This window comes from Aplysia californica, unplaced genomic scaffold, assembly GCF_000002075.1.
Source record: "Aplysia californica isolate F4 #8 unplaced genomic scaffold, AplCal3.0 scaffold00046, whole genome shotgun sequence".
Classification (NCBI taxonomy): Eukaryota; Metazoa; Mollusca; class Gastropoda; order Aplysiida; family Aplysiidae; genus Aplysia; species Aplysia californica.
Genome location: NW_004797316.1, coordinates 600,929 through 622,720, shown reverse-complemented (window position 1 = coordinate 622,720; position 21,792 = coordinate 600,929). Strand labels below are relative to the sequence as shown.

Sequence of the window (21,792 nt, the reverse complement as noted above, 5' to 3'; positions counted from 1 at the left end):
AAAGAAATGGAACCGAAAATAACAGGAATCCCAAAAGAAAACAAAAAAATCACTGTTCTAATTCAAAGAAAATAAATAAGCTTTAAAAAGACTACACCAAAAATTGTTCTTGAAAAACAATTAGAATCAGCCCCATTCATTATAGTTTGTGCAAAATTCACTTGCACTTCCGTAAATGTTCTGATTCTGACCCATTAACTCACTGATTATGGTTCCCGTCACAGGTACGGATCCAACATCCCAGATAGGATGGACTTTTCGTTTTTGTTCTGAGACTTGTGCTTCCATCACATGTACAGAAACGGACTCCAGTGCTAGCTTTACCACTTCTTTCTTTTCGTGCCTAGTTTGGCGGAAGTTGAGCAGTAATTTTTAAAGTAATTGAAGGTGAAGTGTCATGTAGTCAACAGTTTCGTACCTTTCTCTTTTTTTAATCACAGGCAGGAAGCGCCCCGTATGCCATGGTCTTTCAGTTAATGTTACTCACTTCGGGGATTAATATAAAAAGTCAGAAACTGCACCCAGGCTCATTCGATCGCTTGGTGTCGTGTTTGTTCGTCTTGCCCGTCTACAGTCGTTGTATACCAACATTACATGGTGTCAGAAGTCAGTGGTTGACGTATCACAGGTGCCAGAACGCCTCATTTCAAGCCTCCTGAACCGTTTGACTTTTCCAAACCTCATGAGTGGCCCGAGTGGTGACAGCGTATGAGACGATACCGCACAGCCATTAAACTGAGCGAAGAAACTGGAGCAATCCAAGTAAGTGCATCAATTTACGCCAAGCTGAACAGATCTTTAACATGTTCGCGTTCTCTGCTCCCGTCGAAGGCAACGATCCTAGGAATAACTTTGACACTGTCTTAGAGCACTTCGACGCTTACTTTGTCCCCAAGCAGAATCTTATCCACGAAAGAGCAGTTTTATGCACGAGCACAAAACAGTGGGGAAACAATAGAAGAATACGTTAGAGCCCTGTACGAACTTTCAGAACATGTAGGCTTCAAGTACCAAGATGAAACCATTAGGAATAGACTCGTCCTAGGGGTACTAGACAATGAACTGTTACAGCGCTCAGAACTTGAGGCAACTCTTACACTGAAATCAGTCATCAATACAGCCCGCCTTTTCAAGCTCGGGAAGAGTCAGGTCAGCAGCCACCGCCAGCCACGTGCAGCAGTAACAGTAGATGCAGTGCGCTACGGCCAGAGGGGATATTCGTCGCCAGCTCACCCCAGAGGTAGAGGCGGCCAAAGAACAGGTGTAGACTCACAACACAGAGGCGGCCATGCATCACCGTCAACTTCCTCTAACTGCGGCAACTGTGGAAGAGGCCATGCCCAAAACAATTGCCCAGTGCATGGGAAAACTTGCAGAAAATGGGGCAACCGCAATCATTTCGCAGCAGTAGCCGCAATGTCAACAAAATCACTGAATCCGAAACTCCTTTGTTCTTCTTAGGAGCTGTTGACAAAGACTCGGACAGCAATGTCGTTTCTGATGTGAACTTCGGCGAAGTTAGAGAGCCACCATGGCGTGTTACACGGAACCTTGGCGGGAGAGCTACATCCTTCAAGATAGACACAGGCGCTGATGTTTCGATAATGTCGAAGGGCGACTACAACCGTCTCAGTCTTCGTCCAAAGCTGAAAACAATGTCTGCTGAAAACAATGTCTGCAGTTCTTTGCAGTCCTGGTGGAGTCATAAGGAGTGTTGGAGAAGTTATCACGACCACGCAGCATAACAATTGAAACTTTGCGTTCCGTGTTTTCGTCCTTAACAACGACACCGACTGCCTCCTCAGTTGCGACGCTGCAGTTTGTTTGGGACTGATTTCTCAAGACAGAATAGACTCTGCCAACCTCGTGTTCGGCGATGTGGGACCTGAACCTATATGCTGCGAGCCTGTGAAAATCATCTCAAAAGAAGATTTATAGCCATACATCGTGAATGTCGCACGTTGGATTCCCATTCCACCCATGGACAAAGTCAAAGCTAAACTAGATCGCATGGAGGCCGCAGGTGTCATTGAGAAGATCAGCGTTCCAACTGACTGGTGTGCGCCCACAGTCCTGGTCAGAAAAAGGTCTGGTAGCGTCAGAATCTGCACAGATCTGAAAAAGCTCGACCTGTCAGTGAAGTGTGAACGACTCATGCTGCCCACCATAGACGACACCTTAAACAAACTCAGCGGATCAAACAAGTTCAGTAAACTTGATGCAACCTCTTCTTTTTGGAAGTTGGCACTGGACGACGACTCCAAGAAACTGACTACTTTCATTACCCTATTCCGCCGGGACTTCTACAGACATCTCTGCTTTGGAATCACCTGTGCCTAAGATATTTTAGCGCACGATGCAAGACATTCTAGCGGGCATTGACGGTGTTGAGTGCTTTATGGATGACATTCTCCTGCACACTGATGGTCAGGAGAAACATGATGAGCTGAAGAAGAAAGTCTTCCTGCGGCTAAAGGGTCAAGTTGAACAAATCCAAGTGCAAGTTTGACAAGGATGAAATCGATTTTCTGGGCCACATCATCAGCGGGGAGGGTGTAAGGCCAGATCCATCCAAGGTCAGCGCCATCACTGAGATGCAAGAGCCAGAGAACATTACAGACTTGCAACGAGTGCTCGGCATGGTGAACTATTTGGGCAGGCTTGTGCCAAATTTGTCAACAGTCATGAAGCCGCTCAACGATCTTTTGAACCACGATGCTAAGTGGGCCCGGACTCCAGCTCAGTCATCTGCCTTCACTGAAGTCAAGAAGTTGCTATCGTCAGCTCCAACACTCGCCTTCTTCGACATGAGGAAGCCTGTCAGTGTAAGCGCCGATGCAAGCAGCAACGGACTGAGGGGAGTTCTCCAGGACAGGGGTGATCTTCAGCCAGTGGCCTACTGTTCCAGAAGTCTATCTTGGACCGAGAAGAACTACACTCAGATTGAAAAGGAACTGTTGGCGACCACCTGGGCGAGCGAAAAGTTTGATTGTTACCTCATTGGGCTGCCGTCATTCCCACTGCTCACCGACCACAAGCCCATTGTGCCCCTGAACAACTCTAAGGAACTGAATGATGCACCTGTCCGCTGCTAACAGATTCTGATTAGGATGATGCGCTACAGCGGAAAGGCAGAATACGCCCAAGGGAAAAACATGACTGTCCCAGACTCCTTGACCCAAAGTCCTGTAGTGAGCACCGAATCTGAAGAATTTGGCGAAGAAATCAGCGCTCATATGACCTTATGCAGTTGCGAGCGCCGTAAAACCTCAACTAAAACGAAACGAAGAAATCGAGGCTCATGTCACTATAATCCAGATGGCATGGGATGCCACGGATAGCAAATTTGACGAAATCAGAAACAAGTCTCAACAGGATCTAGCGAACAGTGCTGCGATATAGTACACCAGGAGCGGTTGGCCGAAATTCATCCAAAATGTCAGGGCCGAAGCTCACGACCTCTACGCAGTCTCCAGTGAACTGAGCAAAGTCCATGGACTACTAATCAGAGGCAATCACGTCGTAATCCCCAAGGCAATGCGAGGAGAGATGCCCAGCAGGATCCACGACCGTCACCCCGGAGTGTCAAAGTGTCGAGAACGGGCCAAATCTTCCATTTGGTGGCCTGGTCTCAGCTCCGAGATATGGTGCTGACCTCTGCGACTACAAGGGACACGACTACCTGGTACTCGTGGACTACTTCTCACGGTACTTGTAGATGGTGGCCTACATGCCATACACCACCTCAGAGACTTGTGTACAAACTGAAAATCATTTTCGCTTGGTTTGGCATTCTGGCACTACTGATGACCGACAACGGTCCCCAGTTCGTGTCAGACCGTTTCCACAAGTTCGCTAAGGGCTGGGGGTTTAAACACAAAACCAGCAGTCCCCATTTTGCCCAGAGCAACAGCAAGTCTGAGAGAGCAGTCGAGGAGGCGAAGAAAGCCCTGAATCAGGATGACCCACTTCTCGCCCTCCTGATCTGCAGGTCTACACCCGTGTCACCGAAGGGGGTCGAGCCCAGCTGCACTTGCTCTTGGGTGACGCCTGAGGACGACCCTCTCAACCCTACCTTCAAAACCGAACCAGCAGGTCTATAGTATAGGGCCAAGATCGCAGCCAGAGACGATAAGTCGAAGCTTAAGCACAAACAAGCTTTCGACAGACGTCATGGTGCCCAGAACCCCCTGGAGCTGAACCCTGGTCAGTTCGTCCTGCAGAAGCTGGAGAACGACAAGGAGTGGCATGGCCCTGCGATTGTCAAGGAACAGTGTGCACCGAGGTCTTGCATCATACAGTCTGGGGGTAGGGCCTACCGCCGGAACCCCAAACATCTGAAGCCCTACGTCAACCCTCCTTCCATGCCTTCTTCACCTGTTACCACCCAAGAGCCTACTCCGATATCAGTTCCCTTACTTTCGCCACCAGCTGCCCAGCCGGTGGGGCCTGAAGTCACACCACCATCACCTCAGCCAGTTGCCACAACAGCCAGTCCTACTCCGCCAACTACCCGAAGTGGGCGAGTGGTCAGGAGACCCTCTTGTTACCATGACTGATGTTCTTGCGACCCAATCGTATCTTTTCTGTGACTGATTTTACTTTTTTTCTTTATTCTTTGCTGATTACCCAAAAGCTGTGTAGATCTACCTGTTCGAGGTCATTCATTTTCTTAGTTTCGTTATCTGGACACTATGCAGTTTTTATGAGTGTGACAAAGACAATTTGAAATGTGGTCATTCTGAAGTGCCAAAGAACTTTGTTGAAATGTTTCACCTAGTTCTCAAGTGCAAAAAAAAAAATCCCCAAACAAACAACATTGCCCCAAATCTTCAAAGGCAATTGAACTCTGTGTGTAAATTTGGTTAAAGTTAGAACATTCCCCTTCGGTTATCATCAGAGACTCAAAACCAATAATCTTTTATCCATTTTGAGGTTTTTCTTTTTCTTCAATATTAAAAGGGGAGATGCGGTAGTCACAGTTTCGTACTTTCCCTTTTTTTAACTCACTTCAGACTGGGCCCTTTCACCAGTCACAAACGTTGAAGACTGGCGTTTTTCGAAGTATTTCAATAAATCACCACAACTCTCAGAATTACCCTTCTATTGTAATTATTTTTTGACACAGTAAAGTAACATTCAAGCTTAATCTAACACAAAAAACTAAAGTTGTCTAAGTCTAATACTTTAATTTATATGATTTTTAAAAAATTGGCATGAATTTGATTTTCCGAAAAAATTTCCAGTCATGACAGGTAGGATGAAATTCACAACAACAACAAAAATAAAAGTTCAAAGTGTTGTATCTTGATTTGTATGCATGTGTGAATGTTTGGTGCAAGTATAAAAGCTGGTCTGTGCGTTGATTCAGACCCATGCACTGAATTACATGAGACAGATGTACGGCACGACGTTGTGATTTCGTTGCGCGAACAACAACACCAGTACTAGTGCTAGATCTAGCCCTAAAACTACGACTCGGGCCGTGTTCGGGTACATATCCAGGATCCTAACTATCAGACACATCATATTTTGAGACACTAGAACTAGTAAAACGTACAGAAGTATAGAAAACGGCGAAATTATGTGATTCTTTTTCATGCAACTTCTTCGACCGTTACTACGACGCGACTGTCGGATTACTATCAGCTGTATAGAAAAAAACAAAGCGCGAGTTCCGGTCAGTTCAACCCCAGTTGGGGTCACTGCCCTTCACCTTCAATAACTTAAAAACTATGGGTCCCAGAGATACGAAACGAAGTCTAAGTAGCTCAGGCTTGGCCAAACAAGGGTACGAGGCGGGTCCCGCGATCCGTACGTGATTTGTAGAGTGAAAAAAAAAAATCCAAAGTTGGTCACGCAGGGCTCGTGGGAGCCGTCGCGGCGGGGGTCACGCAACTGTTGTGTGAACCGTCTGAAGTGAGTTAATCACGGGCCGGAAGCGCCCCCTATGCCATGGGTTTTCCGTTAATGTTACTCACACCGGGGATCAACACAAAAAGTGAGAAACTGCACTCATGCTCATTTAATCGCTTGGTGTTGTTTGTTCATCTTGCCCGCCTACAGTCGTGTGTGTATACTAACATTACACGAAGGACAGTAACCCCTATTGGGGTTGGACTGACCGGAACTAGCAATGTTTTTTCTGTTGCCGATACTTCTGTTAATTTTACTAGGTCTAGTGACTCAGAATATGATGAGTCTGATACTCAGGACCCTGGATATATACCCGAACACGGCCCGAGTCATAGTTTTAGGGCTAGATCTAGTACTAGTACTGGTGTTAGCACAACAAAATCACAACTTTGTGCATCTAATTCAGTGTATGGGTCTGAATCAATGCAAAGCCAAGCTTTTATATTTTCACCACACTCAAACATGCATTCAAATCAAAACAGAACACTTTGGACTTATATTTTTTTGTTGTCATGAATTTCATTCTGTCACATCTCTAGAATTTTTTTCTGAAAATCAAATTCATGCCAATTTTTTTTTACATCATGAAAATTAAAATATAGAACTTTTGTACTTTGCATTTTTGGGTACTTTACTGTGTCAAAAATAATTAGAATAGGGTAATTCTGAGAGTTGTGGTGATGTTTTGAGATACCCATAAAAATGCCAGTGTAGTCTACCCACTAAACTTGCAGAGCAGACCAGAAAGCATACCTTCCTTCCAGTCAAGTGCCACAGTTTTGCATCCGTTGATCTCAATGGTAACGTAGGTGCTGCACAAGCCCTTGATGTTACCCGCAGACGCTACATTCAAATCACCGTACCTGGGGGATTTTAGGGAAAGCTTTCAATACTCGTCAAGCCAAACCTCACTGCTTACATATCAATTAAGATAAGAAGAAAAGAAACTCTTAATTACAAATCTCCCAGCAATGTGTGCCAATGTTAGCACTCAGATCCTCAATCTTGTCTATCCAGTTCATGTTAAATGTTCATTTTATGCAAAAAAATTCTTTTCCATGGATTCGTTTCATTGATGCATATCTACATCAGCACAGAATTTTTTGCTTCAAATCCTCTGCAGTCAAACTCAAGTAGGACTCAAATGTTTGTAAGCCACTTATCAGGCACTATTACATCTCATAACAACAGCAACAGTGGGAGCAAGAAGTGTTGACACAGGACAAAAAGGTGTTTAAAAACTCCACAACAATTATTATACCTGAAGGTCCCTCCAGGTACTCACACAGTAAAGCAAAATATACCAAGGTTAAGAAATCATACAATACTCATGTCAGATGCTTTCCACGTAAAGGTCGTTGAGGTGAGCCTTGGTGGTCGGCATTCAGTGGGTCAGATTCCCAGGGTAACAGGGCGGATCTTTCACCGACACACTGTGCCCTTTCACAGCCGCCTTTACTCACCTACGACCATTTCCAGTCGTTAGGATGTCCAAATTATTAGCAACAGGAAAGAGCACTTTGAGCAGCTCTTTTGAAGTGCCTTCAGGCAAATATTTCACATACAGAGACCGTTTCTTCTCCTTCCCTGAAATTAATATAAATTGATAGTGTGGTTGGGGGGTGGGTCAAGCAGAAAAGGGGGCATTTGTGACTGCATGTCATATTGCAGGGTTGATGCATCAAGGCAATCATCATCATCATCATTACACAATGAAAAACATCTGGGCAAAACCCCTGTTCATCTCTTATTTGCACCAGCACACAAGGATGATATTTTCTTTATGAGACCTCTTGGTAGGGATAATTCCCATGTCTTCAGTATTTTAAAAAGGGTATCATCACCCTGAAGGTACAAAACTCCCTGAACAAATATCACAGGAAAAATTTCAACTGAGCGCAGTCATCTTTATGAAGACCTACCTGGTGTATCTGAGGATACAAATGACAAATCACTAAATACGACTGCTTTTCCACTCAAATCAAGACAGAAAAAGCAACGAGGGCTGTTACATTTAAATCACTGGCAAAACGTGTTGAGAGAGGTATGGACCTGGAAATTGAAAATAAAATAATGGAAAATGTGTAACTTACCTTTGATCCTTTGGAATGTAGGAGAGTGCACATAATCCAATAAGACAGTAGCTGAGGAAAATATAAACATCCACTTAAAAGTTTAAGAAAAACCTTTCATCGAGGATACCGAATTATACAAAATTAAATGTGAAGCCGAAATATGACATGATTGTGCGCACACACACACAACATCCCTCTGGAGCTATTGGCACATAAATTTCAGAAAACAGCATGTAATACCAGTTAGCCATGATAGATCAGTATTCCTTGTTTTCTTTTAGACTAGACTAGAAATTATTCTTTAGAAATAGACCCATTACAAATTCTGTTTTAACTTTTTAGATGCACCTTCCATTTTTACTAGACTTGGTGCTATTGGTTCTTGAACCATCACATCTCTCAGGTGAGTCCCAGAAAGTTATTGCTTGGTCACAAAGCATACATATAATAGAGTTAACAATTTATACGAAAGCAGAAAGTATATATTGTGACTATTCTAGCCCCTGGGCCAGTTGAAAAAGGCATGTGCCATAATTAGTTTCTCTAGGGAAACATTTGTGTAAAATTTAAGCTATTGCCATTAATCGATTTAATAAAGCTGCTATTTCAGTGTACATGATATAAGTTTGATTACCCTGTTTGAAATGATCAATCATTGAATTTGTTCTCTCTTATGGTCTAAATCTCCCTAGAACCAGAACCATAATGTAGCCCAACTACAAGCCTACTGATCATATTTCAACTTTTTGGGACGCCAACAACTTTTTTAAAAAAAAGAAAGAAGATCAAAGTCCTTAATTTACTACCCAGTACAACTGTGACAAAGGTGACATTGACCTCTTGGATGGACTTGCTTCTTTCTACAAGTATCATCTCAAAACGAGGAGATGGTACATGTTATCTCTTTTTTCTGTCTGAACATTGCTGTCCTTGTCATTGCGGACTGCTTTATCACAAGTCTATGAAATTGTCAGTATTTCAAAGTAGCATTGCAACATCCCTTGTGGAAGCAAAAACTGCAGGAACAGGCCAACTATCTCTGACTCAACCATCAAATCCACATGAGCCAAGAACTAGTGCTCCACAGACCAGTTTGCATGAATACAATTGCACAGAATGAACCACTAACAGCAGCATATATATGCCAAAAAAAACCCAACAACCAACAAACAAATGTGATGCTAACAGCTTCGTTGCTTGCTTGAAGGGCTGAACTTCTGACCTGTATGTAATATAATATATTCTCCAACAGTGCTGCTTTTTGAATCAACAATAAATAGTTCTATTACTGTCATTTCAATCACCTAGTACACTGCTAATATATTTCAAGCGATGGGTGCTTTATATGGCACAAAAAGTTTTTCATTCCTCAAAAGTCTAATATGGCACATTTTCAAACTCATAAAAAATTAATTTGTCAAAAATAGAAGCTTACATCCATCTATCTGATGTCCATGTACCCGTTCAACAAATTTCTGCATTTTTAAAAAACTAGGAACTAGAATCAGGTTGAGGGATATAAAGAAATCTAGAAATTATAACAAAAATATAAAGTACAACAGATGTCTAATTTTAAGATAAAATACTAACACAGAACAATCATGATGCTACACAAGACAGTATGCAGAGATAAACTTAGACCAATTATGATGCAGAGTGGTGAAATCAGGGGCTCACCAAAATAATGAAATCCGAAAATCTGCATTTTCAGCCAGTTTGGACATTTTTTTCTCTCGAAGTTTTGATTTTTTGCTCAACACCTTGTATGTCCATTCAAAAACCCTTTTATGTGTGGATTTTAAGGAAAAACATTGATTACAATTTAAAAAATTTAAAAAGAAGAAAAATGTGCAGTTTCCAAGGACAAGTCACCAAATTTTTGCAGTCATTTTCTCACTAATTTTACTTCTGAAACCAGGCGACCTCACCTGATACAGTAAATATCTCGACTTCTATTCAAGATAAACAGGTATTTTTTTTCTTCAAAAGCAAGGGAAATGAACAATCATTAAGATGATACCAATAACTCAATATGCCGAAAAAACTGATGAGAGCCTGATTCCACTGCGTCGTGACACTTTAATAGAAAGCCTTAGAAGATAACTAACCTGTCTCCAAAACTTCAGTGAAAGGAATCTGCTCTGAAGCCTCAGAATCTTCCTCAGAATTTTGGGTGTTTTTCAGCATTTCCAATTTTTGCTCGTTCCGTCCACGGTGAGTAAACTTCACTGTGACATATCGGTAATACATGGGGGCATGAAGCAGTTTGGACATTACAGTCATCGAGTCGTTGCAGTTTTTCAAACATAGATTGAAAGACCTGAGGAAAAAATGTTTTATCTACTCAGCAGTCGGAAATAAAATAAAGCCAACTGTCCCACAATTGAATATTCATCAGCAGCAAAAAGGCTCCAACTTTCTTTAAAAAACAAAACAAAACACACACAAAAAAACCCAACCTCATACCAGATAAAATCGTGAGAAAAGACAATATTTTGTAAAATTAGGCAAACTCACAGTAATGCACCCAGTATCATTTAGATCACAATGCCCAACAAAATACTGTGTTGTGCTTTCAGGATATATGGCAAATTAAAAACAACAAATGAACTAAACAAAACATATCTGTCTGCTTTAACTTTAACACACAAACATGGGTCATTCCACCAGTATGGTTTTCCTTTGTAGCATCCAAGTCAAAAGTTCATCATTTTTGACAAATTATGTAACCAAGCTGGTCTTAAAGACCAACATTTTATTGACGATGTCTGAAAGATCCAGACCTCTTTGACATTCCAATGAAACAAAGTAAATGATGAAAGAGTGACCCCCATAATTGTGTGGAATGTTACAAATAAAAATAAATTCAGATTAAATTAAAGACATTTGTTTCTGTCTTCAATGCTTCTTTCTGTTAAAACGCTGACTGACAAAATTATTTTTTCCAGAAGTCAAAGGCCTTAACGAAAACCTGTCATATATGAGAATCTCCTCGCCACCCCCTTGATATATTATATTTCTCTATAAAGGAAACCTTCTCAAACCAGAAACGGAAAGATAAATTCCATTCCTTCAAAGGTTTTTTACCCAAGACAGAAAATGCTTTGCCCGCTCAGCCCTGATTTGAGACAAAACTCCCAAGTTTGGTTGCATCAGCACTAACATACTGTACGCGCTATGCTGCCGGGCAAAGAAGGGGGACAGGAAAGACAGCCAGGGGGTAGATGTTACCTCACCCATGTGAGCCCTGAGCAGTGCCGATGGTCAGGGTGGTGTGGGTGTGAGCATATAATCTTTACCTGTCTCTCCAGTCAAAAAAAAATTACTCAAAGGACAGCAACACAAACACACCAAAAAAAAAGAAAAATATGTCACACTCAAAGATATGAACTGTTCTATTTGCCAGGATTGTTAGAGAACAAAAACAAAGCATTTAAATAATAATATATAAGTGAACTACAAAACCGGAAAAAACAAAATCCATTGGCAAATGATTAAATAATAAACATAAACAACTCACGACTTTCAAAGGACAAACAGGGTACTCACCCCATTCCATAATTTTGCTTATCAATATACATCCAAGTTTCCTGAGCAATTTTTGAAACAGACTCAAGCACACACATGCGGATGTCAGCCTGGTCAATTGGAAATATCTCCATATGCCACTCCCATTTTTCTGGAACAGATTAAATGTACTTTGTATAGCACCATACATAAAACTCCCCATAAAGATGTAAAATGAAACAACTGTTTCCATTGACAATGATCGAAACAAAAATTTGGAGTCACTGCTTTTTTAAATATTACAGGCCTGGACCCGCCAGCCAACTGACCAGCTGATCAGTGGCGGTGGGTAGTGAAGGGCCCACCCCCATGGCGGTGGGTAATGAAAACCCATGATTGCACGCAATGAACACAAGAGTGATCAACTTGGTGGCTTGCTAGTAATGTTAGTTTATCCAATCACTGTTGCCACCGCTTACAACTACAGTAACCTAACAGCCAATCAAATGTCTTTAGGACTCAGGAAAGGTTGAGCCTGTTCTCATGGCCCCTCGTTAATGAAAGCCCTCTTGTAAAATGGTAGAAGACTTAGAAAAAATAACACTGCATGGAGGGCTCACGCTCTCAAAGCCCTGACAATGGGGTGAAAGTTTACGACACACTTTCCCCCCGTGACACAGTTACCTACGCTCCCACTGGACCTTTGCTACGTGCTGTCTGCTTACTGCTTTCGACTACACGGCCTAATCCAGCTCTGAGCTCGTTGAGTGCTGTGTATACATGTTTGTGTGCCGCAGAGATTTAAGAGTTATTAGCATTACATCAAACCACTTTTGAGGCGAATTTTTCATCAGATGAAAATTAATTAGCGAAGTTTGAAGGTGAAACGGTCTCGTCCCCAGCATCCAAAAGAATTTAACATAGAACAAAGAGAAATAAGACGTACAAAGGTTACTCTTCTCGTTTGAATGGTTCTCAAAATGCTGTGGCTCGCCGTGAGTATGAAAAAACCACCACTGTTTTGTTCTTATTGTTTGTTATTTGAAGGTAAAGAAGTGAAAGCAAGCTAAGCCCCACCCACCGCCTTTGCAGCTGATGACAAAAACTTGCTGACTTTTCGAGTTCTACCCCCCAGCCTGTTATGAAATACATTTAAAATCATAATGAATGTGTGCAGCTACTTGAGAAGAAAAGCATCAGTGCAGTGTGGCATAAATGTAACTGTATTTCAACAGTCTTTTCAGTCATATGGCAGAAAGAAATCAAAATCCTTGGCACTACAGTGGAGGAGGGAGCAAACCCTTTTGAGTCTCTATTTTTCATCTAAAAATAAATAATAAATAGCTTTTGTATAGCGCATTTCCTCACTCGAAAGCAAGCTCTATGCGCTTTAACACTATATATTACCCCAGCAGACCATAGAACACTAAGAAACATTCTCAGCTTCCCGGGAAGCATACACTGCAACCAGCTGGTTAAGCGCTCAAACACTAACAAACTGACAAGATCTTTCACTGTCTATAGTTGGGTACCCATTTTCACCTGGGTGAAGTGAGGAAAAATTAGTGTAAAGTGCCTTTCCCATGGACACAACGTCGGGCCCGCGGCTCGAACCCCAGAACCCCACGATTACGAGTCCGGTAGCCTAACTAGTGTGCAATGGTGACCAGGGTTGGGTAGATTTAAATCAGTTGATTTTTTAAATTTTAATCAACTTGATTTTAAAAATAAAAATCACTGACCACTGATTTAAATCACTTTTCAAAAAAATGTATTCAGTTTTTACATATATTAAAACATTCAGAATTCCTTTCCTTGGTTTTATTAAACAGAATATATATGGTTTAGTAGACTAATATAATCATGCTTAAAAGTCTGCTTTCCCCCCTGTCACTGTAAAATAATACAGTTCTCAATTATTATTTTTTTCATAATTGAAAACCATGGTTGGGTTGATTTTTTAAAATTTAAATCAACTTGATTATTTTAAAAATAAAACTCAGTGATTTAAATCACTTTTTAAAAATGTATTCTGTTTTTATTTACATCTTTTAAAACATTCAGAATTCCTTTCCCTGGTTTTATAAAACAGTGTCACTGTAAAATAATACAGTGCTCAATTTACTTTTTTTTTTCATAAATAATTGAAAACCAGGGTTGGGTCGATTTAAATCAGTTGAATTTTTAAAATTTAAAACAACTTGATTATAAAAATAAAACTCAGTGATTCAAATCACTTTTTAAAAATGTATTGTTTTTACATATTTAAACATTCAGAATTCCTTTCCTTGGTTTTATGAAACAGATATAAGGTTTAGTAGACTAAAATAATCATGCTTAAAAGTCTGCTTTCCCCCCTGTCACTGTAAGTAGTAAAATAATACTGTATTCAATTTACTTTTTTTTCATAATTGAAATAAGCATTTTCCTTTTCTTTTCAGACAAACACAAGCACGCGCACACACACACACACACTGTAATGAAACGCAAATTTATCTATGCATAATTACCACCCCCCCCCCCCCCCCTTCCTTTTAGACTGACATTTTCTTCATTTTTTGTCTGTAGCCATAACTCACAGATATATAGCAGATTAAGGCTTTCTAAAATTGCAGTTGCTTAAATTAATCATTAGTTAAAATAAAGACAATGCATTTTGCACTAAAAGGACTTACTTTTAGCCACCAAAAATCCCAAACTGTGTCGACATTTAAAAAATGTTTTTTTTTAATTTAAAAAATCCGATTTAAATACAAAAAATCTGGTTTAAATCCAAAAAATCGATTTTTTAAATTTTTATTTAAAAAAAAATAAAAATCACCAACCCTGACCAGATGGTGACTTGATCAGCACACATGTAATTACCCAATGTCAACATTAGCTAAATTGGTCAACCTTACAGCAAGAGAGTTAACACCCCCCCCCCCTAAAAAACAAAACAAAACCCAAACAACCGTTAAAATATATAGATCTTACTCTGCCTGCACATAAGCCACTGACTAGCACAACTTCAATTTAAAAGCACAAACAAAAAAACTATGAAAGGCAGTTTGTAGCTCACAAAACCAAGTTACTGGGAACTAAACAGGGTTGGTGATTTTAAAATTTTTTAATCGGATTAAAAATTTTATTTTTTTAAATGTCCATACAGTTCGGAATTTTTAGTGGCTAAAAGTATGTTTTTTTTGGTGAAAAATGCATTGTCTTATTAATTTATTTTAACTAATGATTAATTTAACTCTTTGAACCCCATTGGACGCTCGGCAGTAATAACCCTGTTCCCCATCGGATGCTGGGAGCGTCCAGTACTAGTGACATCTGTTTCGTTCTATTTAGTGCTAGTTTTTGCTTGTTTTTTGGAACTATTCCCGAAACAAGTTCTTTTCAGTAATGACTAAGCCTTTGTTCCCGCTATTTAGAAGTTGGAGGCAAGCTTTTGGGGTTATAAAGAGACATAGTGTATTAGGTTTAGGTGACTGCAAAAGAAAGCCTTAATCTGGTATATCAGTGAATTATTCATGGCAACAGACAATAAAAAAAAAGAGAAATATCAGTCTAAAAGGAAGGGGGGTTACCGTTATTATGCAAAGATAGCCTAAACTTGCATTTTATTACAGTGTGTGCATGTGTGCAAGCTTGTTTTTGTCTAAAAAGAAAAAGCTAATTTCAATTATATAAATGAGAAAAAAAGTAAATTGAATACTGTATTAAATTATTGTGTTTCTTTTCAAAACCTTCAACCCCTTACAATTCAATGGGTAATTTCAACATGATCTAAATTGTTGGTTATATTGTAATACTGAATATATTGTATGAAAGTGACTTACTTTCAAAATTCATTCAGTTGCCATTTTGTTCCTTGCAATAATCTCTGAATTATTATTTTTGTTACATCATTTGTGATTTATTTGATAATGTTTTTATTCTCCTCAGTCACAATTAATTTGATCTGACATCCAATAAATTATTAGGTTTACAATTTTAAATAAATCTAGAGATTTCCTTAGTCTGTGTGTGTGTGTGTGTGTGCGCGCGCGCACTTGTGTTAGTGTTTGTCTAAAAAAAAAATGTTTTAATGCTAATTTCAATTAATTATGAAAAAAAAAAGTAAATTGAATACTGTATTATTTTACAGTGACAGGGGGGAAAAGCAGACTTTTAACCATGATATTAGTCTTCCAAACCTTATATTTGTTTTATAAAACCAAGGAAAGGCATTCTGAATGTTTAATATGTAAAAACTGAATTAAAATATTTTTTTTTTAAGTGATTGAAATCACTGATTTTTATTTTATTATCAAGTTGATTTAAATTTTAAAAATCAACTGATTTAAATTGACCTGACTTAAAAAACAACCCAACCCTAGAACTCAGCGAGGGAAGGTGGTTGAAAGCCTTCGGTTGAGTGTATTGAGATTCAGTATGGGAAAGAAGGAAAACAGATGGATTAAGTCTTTTTAGCTGAAAACAAAACAAGTGAGTATACACTTACCTTTAAGTGAAGATCCACTAAAGGCAGAGAATGTATGAGGTTTGTATGGCACATTCACTTCCTTTTCCACAGATTCTCCTATGCATTCCAGTCCTTCTGGAACAGGAATCAGGTCATCTATTGCTGGTTCAGCTTCTTCCTCTAATTTCTCCTTCCCAACATTCTCATCATTCTGTGTTTCTGCAGCATTTCCATCCCCTTCCATTTCTGCTTCACCAGTATGCTGTTCATCCTTGATATCCTCCTTTACATCTTCTGTCCTTTGATCAGAACGTTCCTGTTCTGTAAGCTCAGAGTCTTGAGACTGATCGGCAAAGGACTCTTGAGACTGATCGGCAAAGGACTCCTGAGACTGGTCAGCAATAGACTCTTGAGACTGATCTGCAGTGGACGCTTGGGACTGCTCAACATCCTCTTCTTGCTTTTCTACCTGGGGCTCCTCTTTTGGGGCTGAAGCTTTTGTCTTTCTCCCTCTGCGAGCTGGCATTGTTCGATCGACTGAAAAATTAGCAAATAAAAATGCTGTACAGAGAAGGGATACAATGAATCAACAACAGTCATTTAACTGCTTTGTTGCTATATTACATACATGATGGCAACAAAAATGAGTTATTTTTAGATTTGAGCTGTACCATGATGTCGTAGAAGTTGGCTAAATTTACCATTCCGAGTGCCTATAAGAAAGACATTACATCTGTCCCACTAATCATCTGGCTCTAATTTCTCTATATATAGATTTAGCCACAAGAACAACATCGATTCGTATTTTAGGACAAAAAAATGTGCAAATCAGTACTAAATTTGCTTGTATTACTTTACTTGCTAAGCTTACGAGCAATCGATAAAAGCAGATAAAATTTTGCAGACGAAAGTGTTCTTTCGTAAAATGTAAAACATCAAAATAACTTTAAAAAGGCAGACCTGCCACTCTATGAAATCTAAAAATCAGGATTTCAGAGTGAAAAAACCAGGATCTGGTGAAAAACATTGGGATCAAAAGCAAAATCAGTCATAAGGGGTACTGGGGAAGGGGGGTGTGTGGGTGTGTGTGTGTGTGTGTGTGTGGGGGGGGGGGGGGTCCAGGTTCCCTTTTAACAGGCAAGCATGTTGAAATATCATCGCTTATTTTCAAAATCATCCTTTTTTGGACACATGAAAATTGACCCCGCTCTTAATCTACGTACCATGTTAAAGAGATTTATGAGACAAAACTGTTTCTGTTTCTTTCATATGAAAATACACATAATAACCTTTGATTTGATGCTAAAAACAGGAAGATATCTTTACAGGTTGCGAAGTTATGTACATTTTTGTCCTCCTTTAGTCACAAAATCATCATCATCAATGCCTTTCACCCCTGGCAGGGTATAGGCCACATACAAGCTCCTTCCATTTATCTCTGTCCTGGGCCATCCTTCCAAGCTCGTTCCAAGTGAGCTTCATTTCTCTCATGTCCCTTTCCACGCATCTCCTCCATGTTTCCAGTGGCCTACCCCTGCCTCGTGCTCCTTGTGGGTTCCACTGCAGTGACTGTCTTGTGATATTTCCGCTGGGCTTTCTTAAGGTGTGTCCCATCCATCGCCACTTTCTTAGTCCTATTTCTACTTCTATATTCTTTTGTCCTGTCCTTTCCCACAGTTCTTCATTTCTTATTCTATCCTGCCACTTAATTCTTAGAATACTCCTCATACATCTGTTGATGAAAGTCTGGACTTTATTCAGTACTGTTTTCGTTGTCTTCCAAGTTTCGCAGCCGTAGAGGAGCACAGACTTGACGTTGGAGTTAAAGAGTCGAATCTTGGTGCGCAGCGAGATGTTGCTTGCTTTCCAAACTTTTGATAATTGCTTGAAGGCTGACCTTGCCTTGGCGGTTCTTGCTTTAACATCTGCCTCGGCTATTCTCACCCGGAGCGCGTTCACCAAATTTTGCGTTCACCCTAAACCAGAGAATTCTACACTGTGATAACAGAAAAATTGTAGAATTCTGTGCCGTGAACAAACGTTCCATTACAATTGTAGCCTACTAAAAGCGTACAATTTTGTCTGTGGGCAGTGGAGAGAGAGAGAAAGAGAGAAAGGAGTAGCGCGAGAATTTCCGGGCAAAACAAAATGGCGACCCGCGTAGTTCGGCTCGATTCGAAAAGTTAAATAGCCGTAGCATCTTTGTAGACAACCAAATTTATTTACTTCTGTGTTTTAACATCATTTTTTAACTTTGTTTTGGTCAATTTGATCGTCCACACCGATAGACAGTATTCAGATCAGAAAGAGACAGAGAGAGAGAGAAGAGGGGAGGAGTTCATCTTGCGAGAACTTCCGGGCGGGTGAGAATAGCCACTTAAAAAAAACCCACCTGAATTTGACCACGATTTGATGTTTTGCAATAAGGTTTGAAAGGCTATCTCTCCATATCGGCACGCAAATCAAAAAGTAATCGTTTAGACTTAAAACCAGAAGTAATCGTCATTGGGGTCAAAACTAAGATTCAAGATCTAAATCTAGATCTAGATCATCTAGATTCTAGAAGAATTTCCCTGTCACAAAAGTCAGGACCACCATATCCAAGTAGTGCCCATTATGTATAATGCTAAAGATAGTGTTGTTTTCAGACTTCACACCGCTTCACTCGGTGGCAATTGCCAACGCCAACGCTACATTTCATAATTCATGTCATGTGGCTTGGCAAGAGAATAAAACATGTTGCAAAGTGTTAACTCTTGCAACAAAAACAAACCCAAACAACATATATATCTAGACCTAGATCTAGTTTACCTTGTTGCAACCAAACAATTCAGCAATAAAATAAACAGAATTCGGTATCAACTGCCCGGGTCAAATTAAGTGCAATGTTTGTAGCGTTGCACGAGATAGCTAGCCGCCATTAAAAACGCTGAAGAGTGTTTCTAAAAAGTTGTTTGGGTTTCATTAGGAAAAAAAGTCAGACTGATATTGTATACAAAGTCATTAGATCTATATGCCTCTTGAAAACTCAATTTTAAATATTTTTTCAAATTTAGAAACTCAAATAGTTTAATAACCAAAATACAGCGCTTACGGTTATTTTTAATGGTTTTTATTTAAAGTTTTTAACTGTTGGTTTTACAGGAGAAGAATGTTTTTAAAAGCATCATGGGCCTATCGATGTATTATAATTACCGCCAGAGAGTATTTTCCGTTACCGCTTCTGTTGTCAAAAGATGCCACCCAAAATAAAATAAAACAAACACGCACAGCACATCGGTTATCCATTATATGAGCTGGAGGGGAGTAAAAAATACTAGATCTTTTGTTTAGTAAGGGATAAGAAATTAATATGCTACAGAATGCATTTTAACCCTTTATGTTTTAAAATATATGAGAATCTAGTAGAACTGGCTCCCATTGTATTTGACTTGAAGTAATCTAACTTATATTCTAGATCTAATGTAATAAATTATTCATTTATCAACAGTTTATGACTCAATACATATCATGAAGGCAGAAAAGAAAATAAGCTTTTCAGAAACGCAGTGGCTACGTTCACGTCGCCGTGAACGTAGTCCGCAGGCTAGGTTCACGGCGCCGTGGACGTAGTCTGCAGGCTAGGTTCACGGCGCCGTGAATGTAGTTGGCAGGCTACGTTCACGGCGCCCTGAATACAGTTTGCAGGCGCTGTTGAGGTTACGTTCACGGCACTCAAGCTTTGTTTAGATGGAGCGTCCACTGCCGGTTTTAGTCAGTGACTACAGTGACGTATATTTAATATCTTGGCCAGCTTCAGATGTTCCATCCCATGAGATGAAGGAAAACGAAAAAGCCTGGGAACCGACGCAGAGAGAAAATGACGGGAATAATTCTGATCATAATAGCAAACACCCCCCCACCCTCTCTCTCTCTCTCTCTCTCTCTCTCTCTCTCTCTCTCTCTCTCTCTCTCTCTCTCTCTCTCTCTCTCTCTCTCTCCCTCTCTCTTTCTCTCTCTCTGTGTGTGTGTGTGTGTGTGTGTGTGTGTGTGTGTGTGTGCGTATTATGTCTTTGGCCCAGAACGAGATATTCATTCTTTCATTCAAACTATTTGCAAGCGTATTTCATATCAAGTATGCATTTTTATACTGTAAAGAGATTATAAGGAAAGTTGATAGCACGGTTATCTTTTTTAAAAATTTCTTGCAACTACGAGACAAAAACTGAAAACGAAAGCTCTCAATATTATTGCCAGGTCTCGTTATCTGAGAAACTCATTATTGGTCAATGTTCCCTTTACTCAACTTTACTGTCTTATTTTGTTCTGCACCAAAACTGCGCTTGTGTTTATATTTACAGACAGACAGACAGACAGACAGACAGACAGACAGACAGACAGACAGACAGACACAGAGATTTTAGATCAGTTCCTACACTCAATTCATCTTTTGTTTCAGCCTCATAATCGTCTCTTTCAGTGACATTTGCTGATGCTGATGCTAGCGTCTAATCAACGAGATGAGAGTGCTGTTTCGGCACTACCCCAGTTTCAACAGTTATCGAGCTCAGAAAATGCTTTTTGAACACCTTTTCAAAATACTTTGATGCCCTAGCCTCAATTTCTCAAGATTACCCCAGCCTACTGCAATGGCATCCACATTCTTCAGCACATCACACGACAGTTCGAACATTGATAGGCACTAGTGGTGTAGGCATAGTGATGGAACATATCATGAGAGTGATAATAGTGAAGAGGAACCTTTAAATGAGGATGAACTTGCTCCTCACACCATTGCCAAAAAGAAAATTTCACCATGAAGAAAGATAAAGAAGTAGGTGACAATGACGGGTATGCATTTTTTATTCTGCCTTTGAGAACCCACCATCAAATAAAGTTTCAGCAAAATTTACAAGGAAGTGCAAAAGCTATGGAGGCTGAAACAATATTCACAAAATCAGCGCAACACTGAGGTTTAGTATACAGCAGGATGCTGTGTGACGGAGATGCCAAATCTCATCAGATGCTCAATTTTTTTAATGGCATTTATGACTTTGAAATTGTAAAAGATGACTACACACATCGCATTAGCAAAAGTATATTCAATGCCCTTCAGAGCTTCCAAAACACCAACAACGAAGAGCTGAACAGAAAACTAATGAAAATTGAAAAAAAAAGCAGTTACAAATGCCTCACAAAACCTGGACGTAGCAGTTACTTGTGTTCATTAGTTTTAATTTTGTTTTTGTTCAGGAGCTGTTGGTTTCTTACCGAGCTCGAAACCTCTTTTGCACACAGACCCTGTAAGATTTGAACATCTGTCAGTGAGGAATAGAGGCCACGAAACTGCCAGGTGCCCCCAATTCAGACCCTTTGTTTGCAACTCTCTGTGACATTTGAAATGAAATGACTGATAAATATGTCCAAAACTAAATAGAATTGATGCCCAAAGGTTTCGTGCACAACACAAAACCAATGGTTCCTACGCAAAATAACAATGAACACAATTAGTGTTGAGTCGAAGTTTTGTGTGGTATCTGTGATTGCTCTGTTTTCCGTTATGTTTGAAACCATCGTGACAAAATATCGTAATAAAATATAGTTTATTGTAAAGACACAATTCTCCATTCATTGGGCATTCAATATATCGCCATTCGATCAATATTGATACTCTTCAATAAATGCGCAAAGACAATTTTACGTTTCTTTGATTTTGCACAATTTTGCCAAGCCTTATTTTTCTTAAGGTCAATTTTGAGTGACAATATCTCGGGCGTCTCTTAAAATAGATTAAATTATATTAATGTGTCAGATGATGAAGAATTTATTTAGCTTTAAATTGGAATGCTGCATGAGTGGGTA

At 39.8% G+C, this 21,792-nt stretch overlaps 1 protein-coding gene across 1 annotated transcript in view; it reads right to left on the bottom strand.

Annotated features, from left to right (window-relative positions):
* LOC101862396 (uncharacterized protein DDB_G0290685) overlaps positions 1 to 18,882 on the bottom strand; it is a 30,991-nt gene extending 12,109 nt beyond the window's left edge. Inside the window, exons 1-7 of the mRNA XM_005092412.2 lie at positions 18,763 to 18,882; positions 15,991 to 16,488; positions 11,541 to 11,670; positions 10,100 to 10,311; positions 8,010 to 8,060; positions 7,380 to 7,503; positions 6,670 to 6,779 (exon numbers count right to left, since the gene is read on the bottom strand). Of these exons, the coding sequence (XP_005092469.1) occupies positions 6,670 to 6,779; positions 7,380 to 7,503; positions 8,010 to 8,060; positions 10,100 to 10,311; positions 11,541 to 11,670; positions 15,991 to 16,477 (1,114 nt within the window). The 5' untranslated portion in view covers positions 16,478 to 16,488; positions 18,763 to 18,882. The remainder of the gene's footprint in view (positions 1 to 6,669; positions 6,780 to 7,379; positions 7,504 to 8,009; positions 8,061 to 10,099; positions 10,312 to 11,540; positions 11,671 to 15,990; positions 16,489 to 18,762) is intronic.
* Positions 18,883 to 21,792: the final 2,910 nt, after the last annotated feature.